Below are 9,825 nucleotides of genomic sequence, written 5' to 3'. Positions count from 1 at the left end.
GCCTGAAAAACAACACGAGTTCAGCAGGATGGGGGTGGGATTCTAGCATCCTCCTACTCTCAAGTCCTCAAGTTCATTTTGGACATGAAATCTGTAGAGAAGGAACCCTTTCCCAACCTGCACCCCATCAAGCTCCCACCCAGAACTCGCCTCTTATGCAGGGACTCTCCGAGAAACACTTACCATGCTGCCAGGCAGGGGGCGCCCGCAGTGGCGGACGGGGTCTTAACATCTCTGTCGTCCCAGCCCTAACACGTGGGGCCCCCACAGAGGTGCTCAGCGAAGGTGAGAGGAATGAATGAGTGGCCTCCATGCACGTGGTAGGTATCTCAGTGCCTCGCAGTCGGGGTAAACAAAGGAGTCGCATCTTTAACTTAAGCCAACTCCAAACCCCCTCCCCTCTAGTCACAGGAAATCCACTCCCCTAGGACTCCCCTCTGCAGATATGCCCAAGCCCTCCCTGTGGGGGCTGCTTCTTCTCTCTTGGTCACCATGGCCAGAAAATCAGGTCAGCAAACCGAATGTCGCCACCATAACTTAGGCAGTTTGAGCCATTGCAGTAATGGCATCCTCTGATGCCCTGCTCCCAGCACCTCTGACCAGTTGCTCTCAGTGAGAACCCAGTTTTCTCCCCAACCGCCCCAAGGCACAGCTAAAGGCACCGTCGGGGCCCAGGTGAGCCACAGAACATTCACCCAAAGTCTCTCTCAGCTGTCTATAACCTGACAGGAGGAGGGGCCACGGCTGAATCCTCCATCAGTATGGTGGCGCCCACGATACCTTTAGAGCCTACAAAAATGTCTTGGATTCTTTTAAAATCAGCAGGGGGGGAAATGAATATAATCTAAACTGGATTATATTAGTCTTTATACCCATGCAGTCATAAAACATAATTTTTAATATTCATCGATGGAAGAAGGGATCCACAAAGGCAAAAGGGCCCAGGGATAGTCTAGACGCAAGCTTTCTCGTAAGAAGCAGACGGCAACAACCATAATAATGACAGCCAACACTTATATGGTGCTTGCCAGGCACTCCTCACAGTAGCCCTAGGAGGCAGGTACCATGCTTTTTTACCCCTATTTTATGGATGAGGGCAGGAAAGCACAGAGAGAGATTAAGTCACGCACAAGGTCACGCGGATAGGAAGCACTGGCTCTGGGTCTTCCCCCCTCAGGTGTATGGTCCAACGCTAGGCAAAGCGCTCAACATTCCGTCTTCAGCATCTAAAGCAGAGTGAGGTGACCTCAGTCTTCTCCAGGGACAATTGTTCGTGCTATCTTACATAAAGGGCTACACCTGGTAAACGTCTCAAAACCAGGACATTCTCCTAAAACTGATGCTGTCTGCACTTTCCAGAGAAGCCAGCAACCTCCCTCCAAAAAAAAAAAAAAAAGGTCAGTGTCTTTGTAAACATTTCAAAAAGAAAAAGAAAAATGAATGGCTCTGTCTGGTAGCTCACTACCTATGTGCCTGTGAATTTGTGGCAATTTCTCTATTCGGGTACCTGCTAGAATGTGTGGCACGTGGCTCTGCACGTGCCATGTAGAATTGAATGCTTTCTATGTGTGACACTAGTGTGTGCGTGTCTGTGGATTTGTAGGCCTGGGTGTCTGTCTGTCTGTCTACCTGTCCCTTCATGCTTGTGTATGTATGGGCAGGTACACGTGACTGAGATGGGTGCCGAGAAGACGCTGTATCTCTCTGAGTGTAAACCAGCGAACTCCCACACATAGAAGCCCAGTTAATCATTTTCCCAGGTTGTTCAAGAGAAACTGAGGCCCAAAGAAGTTGCCCAAGACCGGGGACATCCAGCAAGTCACTGAGAGACAGAAACCAGGAGTCTGACCTGTTACCTACCGCAGTCCTATCTCTGTTTCTGATGTCAGTCCCCAGCCCAGGGTGACCCTTTGCAGAGTCTGGCAACTAATAGCTCTGGATCTGAGATATATCAGGCCATAGCCACTGATCCCTCTGTCAGAACCAGCCTCTGGAATACACCAGAAAGTTCCCGCAGACTGAGCTCCCCCAGACACTTCAGGTCTGAGGCCTGATGTCATCACAGGACAGACCCCTGCACAGTCCCTCACACTCCGTCTCTCTGTTGTCACTGTTTTTAATCAAATTATTCGTTTTTATATCACCAAAGTAATGCATACTTGTTTTTAAAAAGAATGTAAGCTGCATAAAATATAGAAGTTAAAATCCTCCTCCACCCAGATAACCACCATTAACAGCAGGGTGCAGAGTGTTCTGAGTTTAATAGGAAAAATTCCTAGATCAGTGGGCCCAGTTCAGAAAGCAACTTCCAAGGAGTGCGTGGAGGAGTAGAAAGGGAAGAGCAGAATCGAACCAACCAGACTGAGGTCAGGCCTTGGGGCAAATGGATTAAACCAGACGCTGCAAGGGACAGACTCATCCCAAACTGCCGAGGCTCGGGATAGAACTTCTGGGCACACAGTGCTTTGGACACAGACCAAGTGCCAAATGAACCCAGATCTGCCGCTTGACTTTGATGTTCAAGTCATAGATCCTTAGGGTCGAAAGGAGCCTAGGCGTACATCTGGTCCTATTTGCCCATTTTAGAGATGGAGAGACTGAGGGGCTTTACAAGGAGACAAGGGAGATGGCTCCAGGTAGGAACTTGGCCAACCAGGCACCTTCCAGGGGCTGCCCAAGCCTCGGTCTCCATCTTCAGCCCGGGGAGGAGGTGCTGGAGAGCAGGGGTGCTGCAAGCCCAGACACTAATTGTTGAATGAGGGAAAAAGAAAAAGAAAGGAAACAAAAACAACAAAAAGAGAGGAAAGAAAGAGATGAAGATACAAAGACAGAAGAACTCAGTGATTCGCAGTAGTTTGAAGCCGCAGGCTGGTATTAGAAGTGCTGTCTGCAAATCCTGGTTCAGCTGTTGCCCAGCTGTGTCATTGTGGACGTTCACTGACTCCTGAGCCTCAGCTGCCCCTTCTTTAACGAGCGGGTAAGAGTGTCTACTTCACGTTGTGGGGAGAAGTCAGTGAACACAAGGAGCATTGAGCACAATGCCTAGCACATAGTAGGTGCCCAATAAAAAAAATAACAAAAGAATGAGATACAGAAAGAGGAGGAGAACACACTCCATGGAGAGTGGTGGGGACCCCCAAAACCTTCAAACCTCCGAATTTGCTCTATCTCAGGATACCTGGGAAATCCATGCCTCGAGCCAGCCCTATCTCCTGCCCAAATTAAACAGTAACCACCCAAGGTCAGGGAAAGGGCCTTATCAGAACAGATTTCTCTCCAAGGGGTAGCTCAGCCTTGACCGGTGGGCCCACCCCCACTCCTGCCTATAAGTGTGCCCCTGCCCACCTCGACAGCTACTCGGTCCTGACCACACACAGACCATGCTGGGCCTCACCATCCTCGCCGCGTTCCTGGCCTGCGGTAAGCTATGGGTCAGGGATGAGCCGCAGCCTGTGGGCTGTAAGCTCAGGCTGGACCCCGGGGACAAGGACAGGAGCAGGGGGCCCTCTGCTTTCCAGGGCGCCAGGAAAGGAGCTAGCGGTCCAATATGAGTTCAGATACTGCTGACCACTCATCTGCTTGGCAACTTCGCTTCCATTTCTGCAAAATAGAGCTGATGATCTGACCTCCCAGGGTGAGGGTTGGAGAGGAAGTGGGGACAGCACCGAGTGTGGGCTGGAGACACCGTAGATGCCTCATCCTGGGTCACTCCAGGGACTGCTGGGGCCTACTTTTCTCAGTGTTGGCATCTCTCCCCTGGGGACCCATTACTCCCTTATGTTGGTGGCCTTCTCCCAGATTAGGAGTCAAGGAGACTGGTTTGAATGTCACTCACTCTGGGCGGGACCTGGACAAGCCACTTCACCTCTCTAAATCTCACTGGCTCCTTTGGCAAATGAGAGCGCTTGATTAAGAGTCCTTCTAGCTAACAACAACAGCAGTAATAATAATAGCTAGCCGCCCCTGTTTATTGAGTGTCTACTATGTGCCAGGCACTGTGCTAAGTCCTTTACATGCAGGAGCTAATCTGAGAGGCAAGGCCTATTAATACCTCCACTTTACAGAGAAAGACACTGAAGCCCAGTGAGGCTCTGTATCTTGCCCAAGATCACATAGCTGGTTAATGGGAGAGCCAGAATTTGAGTCTGGGTCTGTCTCACTGGAGCACATGCTCTGACTGCTCCACGCAGCTCTCAGCTATGACAGTCTACAACTCTGTGGAGCCAGTGCTCACATACCCCATTATGTCATGGCCTAAAAAGGGACAACAAGGTGAGCAGGAGGGACACAGATATACCCGAGCACTCACAACATACCAGCCACCTTTTGTTTCCTCCAATGTACGAAGCATTCCCTCTATACCAGGCCTTCCCCTTAACTCTTTATAGACCTTGTCTAATTTAGTTCTCAGGACAAACTCACAAGGTTAGTGCTATTCTTCCATTTCACAGAAAGGGAAGCTGAGGCCCAGAGAACTAGATAGCTCCCCCAAAGTCATGCAGTGAATCTGAACCCATGTCTGCCCAGCCCCAAAGTTCATGCTCTTTCCCCATCACTCCCCCAATGGGGATGCCAGCCCTACTCACCTGTGCTTTTCCTCTCGTGTCTCCCCAGCCTCCGGCTGCGGGGTCCCCACCTTCCTGCCCAACCTATCATCCCGGGTGGTGGGAGGAGACAATGCCAGGCCCCACAGCTGGCCCTGGCAGGTAAGTGCTGCTGCAGGGGTGTGAGGTGGGTGGGGAGGGTGGTGGGGTGAGGGTCCCTGGGGGCTGACACATGGCCTTTCCACACCCGCCTCCAGATCTCCCTCCAGTACCTCAAGGACGACACGTGGAGGCACACTTGCGGTGGCACCTTGATCGCCAGCAACTTCGTCCTCACGGCTGCCCACTGCATCAGGTGAACGGGGATAACACCTGGAGCGGGAGCTTGTTGGGCTGCTCTTACTGGGCACCTACTGCGCACACAGGCACTGGACTAAATAAGCTACTTATATCCAGTAATTCAGTTTTCACTTCTCCGTTCGACAGTATTTATTGTGCACCTACTATGTGTCAGGGAATGCAGCAGTGAGGACAAAGTCTGTGCTCTCAGCAAGCTTCTATTCTAGTGGAAGACAAAGCAACAGACCATTAAACAAGTAAATATATAACATATCAAACGGCAATGAAGAAGAAGGCTGGAAGGGAATTTAAAGAACAAGGGGTCCTATTTTAAATGAGGTGGCCGGGGAAGGTGTCTCTGAAAAGGGGGTATCTGGAGGAAGTAAGGGAGGAAATCATCAGTCTGGCAGGAAGGGTGCTCCAGGGGGAGGGAACAGCCAGTGCAAAAGCCTGGAGGAGGGAGTCTACTTGGTATGTTTGAGGAGTGATGAGGATAACAGCATAGCAGGAGCAGAGTGTATGAGGGGAGAGGAGCGGGCGAGTAGGCAAGACGATGCAGGCAAGAAGCGCTGGTGGCTTAGACTAGTTCATTCTCACAGCGGTCCTGCAAGGTGAAATCCAGTATTATCTCCACCTTATAGGCGAGGGAACTGAGGCCTGAGGCTACCCACCTAGGAGTCAAAGTAGACTTGACTCCAAGACCAAGGTCCTTACCCTGTGCCCTGGCAAGGGTCTATGGGGATAGACGCTCTCTTCCCCTAAACCATTCCCACAGTGGCCACAGAGCTGGGCCACCAAAGCTCCCAGTTCCCTCTCTACCCGCCTGACCCAGTCCCCTTCCTCTGTTCAGCAACGCCCGGACCTATCGAGTGGCCCTGGGGAAGAACAACCTGGTAGTGGACGATGAGGAAGGCTCCCTGTTCGTTGACGTGGATACCATCTTTGTTCACGAGAAGTGGAACTCCTTCCTGGTGCGGTGAGTGCCCAGCTGACCATCTCACAGCCCCTGGGGGAAGCACAGAAGAAGGAGGGGTCCTGAGACGGAGCTGCAGAGCCCCTGGACCCCATCCTTAGCCTGAACAGTCAGCACATGACCCCTTTACACAAAGTGGCAAAATGCTAAGTGGAGAGAGACACCCTGTCCACCTCCATCATTGGCCAAGAGTCCCTGGAAGGTATACAGGGAAGAAAGACCCTGAGGTCCAAACAGTGCATTGCCTAAATTTAATCCTCACAACAGGCCTAGACAAGGAGCTGAGACTCAGAGAGGTTAAGAAATATGTCCCAGGTCACACAGCCAAGTATGTATCAGAACTCGGAATCAAACTAGGTCTGTTTCGGGTTGCTAGCTTTCATCCTGGTAACGTGAAAACATTAAAAATGGCATCCACAAGCATCTCTCTTTTATCATTGGAATTTTCTATTTATTATACGTTAGCTTCATTTCTGGTTGATACATAACCTGCAGTGGTTCAAAATGCTTCTGCTCGAGTCTCCCCTCTATTAAGCCCTCCATGATGTGAAGACACAGATAGGAGAAGAAGCTATATCTGAAAAGGGGCATGAGTATGGTTTTAGAAGGTGGGTCATCTGTCCTCTGACATCTCTGTCAGTCAGGATATTTAGGGAGGACCCTTGGGTCACCCTTGGCATGACTCTCACTTCATAGCCCAGGCGTCTTAGCACTGATGGGGGGGGGGGCCAAGACCTCCTGCCCATTCAAACCTCAACTTTGAATTCCAGCAATGACATTGCCCTCATCAAGCTGGCGGAGTCCGTGGAGATGAGTGACACCATCCAGGTGGCATGCCTGCCTGCTCAGGGCTCCTTGCTGTCTCAGGACTACCCCTGCTACGTCACCGGCTGGGGCCGCCTCTGGAGTGAGTACATCCCCTGTCAAATCCAAGAGCTTTCTGAAGCAAGCAGCTCCCATAATAAGCACCCCACCCACGTTTGCCGATCACTTTTCCTTTCTGCCTAAACATCTTCAGATCTTTTTAACATTGTAATAATAACGGCTAGTATTTATTAAGCACATACCATGTAACAGACACACTAGCAAATGCATAGAAGGGGTGCTGTAAGGATTAAATGGATTAGAATTTGCCAAGTGCTTAAAACAGGGCTTGGCACATACTAAGTGCCGTATAAGTGACTGCGTATCAAATAAACTAAACAAACCGTTTGGGATGGGGAGAAGATCTTACAGTATATCATATGTCCAAATAAAGTCCCGCAGAATTAAAAGGTTAAATGCAAATTAAAAAAATACAGAAGACTCAGAGGAAAATGCAGATTAATACTGGGAAATCTTGGGGTGAGAAAGACCTTTTACTGAGACACCAAAGGCAGAGACCTACAAGGGAATAAATGACAACTAAAACCCCAGCATCCAAATTGAAGAGATATTGCCTCAAAGGGCTTTCTATGATTAATTCTGCCTCGAGCCTGCTCTCCCTTCCCCACCCTCAGAGGGGTCTCTGATCCAAACAGTTTGGGCCCATTGCCTCCGTCTCGTCTCTCCGTTAAAGGCATGTGTACAGCTCACACAAAGTCTAGCCAGAACTCACCAGGGGCCTGTCCCAGCCCCATCCAGCCCTCTGTTCCCTGTAGGCCTGGGCTGTCTGGGCTGACTTCCCAGGTCACCACCTGTTCTTTCCCCAGCCAACGGCCCCATTGCTGACGAGCTGCAGCAGGGCCTGCAGCCCGTGGTGGATCATGCCACCTGCACCCAGAAAGACTGGTGGGGCGCCATGGTGAGGGACACCATGGTGTGCGCCGGCGGTGACGGCGTCATCTCAGCCTGCAACGTGAGTGTCCAGGCCCTGCACCCTGTCCCTACTCCAGGTGGCCAAGTAGAAGGAGGCAGTGAGGAGGGCAAAGGAGGGTGGGGAGTGGGGAGACCCACATGAGTGGACCCTTTCCTGGAGAGCCCTCGCTGGGCCCAGGAGGCTTAGGAGAAATGTGTCTCCCTCACTTCCTTCCCTGCCCCTGCCCCCAGCACTGTGTTGAGAGCATAAGAGTTGAGCGTGAGTATCTGAGTTCAAGCCCCAGTCCCTCCACTTCATAGCTGTGTGACTTAAGGCAGGCTGTTTAACCTCTCTGAACCTGTTTTCCCATCTATAATACGGAATATAGTGAGCACTTTGCAGGGTTGCTGTGAGGAATAGATGAGTTTGAGAAGTGTAGAAAAGACTTCATTAAAGTCTCTGCACATGTTTCTTCATGCCATCAGCTCCCTCAGTTCAGGGAGACAGAAGACTTAGGGAGTCTGACACAGAACCAAGAAACATCTAGGACAATCAGGGACTGTCCTGTTTTCAAACACATGACCCCTCTCCCCACTCCCACCTGCCTCACTTTCCCAGTTCTCCAACATCCTCACCTACCTGGGCAGCTCCCAGAGTCTTAGACAGGGTGACCTGAACAGCTAGGGAAACCGAGGCACAGAGAGGGTTGTCATGATTCCAAGATCACACAGCAATCCAAGAGCTAGTCTTTACCCCAGGGCCTCCCAGAATGAGGCCAAGGCAGCCCCAAACCACATCATCTCTGCCTCCCTCAACATGGAAGCCTGAGGCCAAAACAGGGCCCAAGGCTGAGGGCCCCCACACACACTTCCCTGCTTCCCAAGCCTGCCTCAGGGGGAAGTCTGGGAGCTGATACCCTCCTGGTCTGGTGCAGGGGGACTCCGGTGGCCCACTGAACTGCCAGGCTGAGAACGGCTCCTGGGAGGTGAGGGGCATTGTCAGCTTTGGCTCTGGGCTCAGCTGCAACACCCGCAAGAAGCCCACAGTCTTCACTCGCGTGTCCGCCTACATCGACTGGATCAACGAGGTGGGTGCCTGCCTCCGAGCCCTCCTTCCTTCACCCGCCAGCCCCTCACCCTCACTCGCTCCCCACTCACTCATTCAGTCACCCATTCATTCATGTGCTTATTCATTCATTCACTCACTCAGTCAAGAAGTACTGAGTGCTTACTGTGTGCAGACCTTCAGTAGGTGCCGTGAAGCAAAGAGACATTAACGTTTCCGCCCATTCGTCCCTTGGCTTCAGCAAATTCTTACGTCCTGATCCCTGGCATCACATCAGTCCCCCCAAAAGTGAAAGGCGGCCCTACGAGAGCAGGGCCCAGCAGAGCAGAGGGGTGGCATGGCTGGCCATATGTATCTTGAGGGAGCAGAGGGTCGCTCGGGCTGGGGGCTTTCACACTGGGGACACATGTGTTCTGAGCCCCATTTACATAGTGATCTGAAATGCTGAGGGGTGCAGAGCCCTTGGGCAGAAGCAAGACTGGCTTGCGAAAGCCCAGGGCTGCCTGCCGTGCCGCCTTTCTCCTGCTCTCCGAGCAGAGCCTTGTGATGTCCTGGAAGGGGACACACACACACACACACACACACACACACACACACACACCAGCGCCCCTCACCCTGTTCTTTGCTCTTCCAGAAAATGCAGCTGTAATTCATCCTTGGGACCCGAGGCCGCAAATCCCCACAACCACAATAAACCTCCTTCCCCCTCAAGCTGCCTGCATTCTTGATTTGCGTCTCCCCTGCACTGCACAGGCTGTCTCGGGGCTGCCCCTTTCCACACCAGGGATGCAAAAGAGAGAGACACGCACACCCCAGCCAGGCTGGCTAGGCCTGAGATGCCAGTGGAAGGGGATCCTAGGACACCACCTGGTACCTGAGGGGATATGAGTTAAGGACACACACAGTTGGCCCCCAACATCTCACAGCTGTGAACCACTGTGGCCCTGATCCAATCACCTCTTCCTGATCCGGCCTCCACAGAGGAGCCTGGTGGGTCCTCAGGCCCCCAGCTGAAGGTGGAGGATGGGTTCTCCCCAAGGACAGCCCTCCCTGCTCCAGAGAGGTCGGCCACAGGAGGATGTCCACTGCTCAGAGATGACCACAGGAGGCCCCGAACCCCAGAGCAG

General features: G+C 52.1%; 1 protein-coding gene across 1 annotated transcript; it reads left to right on the top strand.

The window, feature by feature from the left end:
• The first annotated feature begins 4,437 nt into the window (after positions 1 to 4,437).
• CTRC (chymotrypsin C) lies at positions 4,438 to 9,409 on the top strand. Its single transcript, XM_081055863.1, has 7 exons — positions 4,438 to 4,706; positions 4,802 to 4,899; positions 5,734 to 5,859; positions 6,627 to 6,763; positions 7,548 to 7,693; positions 8,568 to 8,720; positions 9,333 to 9,409. Exons 1-7 carry the CDS (start codon positions 4,539 to 4,541, stop codon positions 9,345 to 9,347), a joined length of 843 nt encoding a protein of 280 aa, XP_080911989.1. The 5' UTR covers positions 4,438 to 4,538; the 3' UTR covers positions 9,348 to 9,409.
• The last annotated feature ends 416 nt before the right edge of the window (positions 9,410 to 9,825 follow it).

Source organism: Rhinolophus hipposideros (genome assembly GCF_964194185.1).
Source record: "Rhinolophus hipposideros genome assembly, chromosome: 8".
NCBI classification, from domain to species: Eukaryota; Metazoa; Chordata; class Mammalia; order Chiroptera; family Rhinolophidae; genus Rhinolophus; species Rhinolophus hipposideros.
This window is presented reverse-complemented; position numbering and strand designations above follow the sequence as displayed.

What these genes read in the sequence shown, in the direction of transcription:
- CTRC (XM_081055863.1), top strand. Translation starts at nt 4,539, where the DNA reads ATGCTCTTTCCCCATCACTCCCCCAATGGGGATGCCAGCCCTACTCAC. An exon ending in ACGGCTGCCCACTGCATCAG is followed by an intron (nt 4,900 to 5,733) that starts GTGAACGGGGAT and finishes TCCTCTGTTCAG; the next exon opens with CAACGCCCGGACCTATCGAG. An exon ending in TGGAACTCCTTCCTGGTGCG is followed by an intron (nt 5,860 to 6,626) that starts GTGAGTGCCCAG and finishes TTTGAATTCCAG; the next exon opens with CAATGACATTGCCCTCATCA.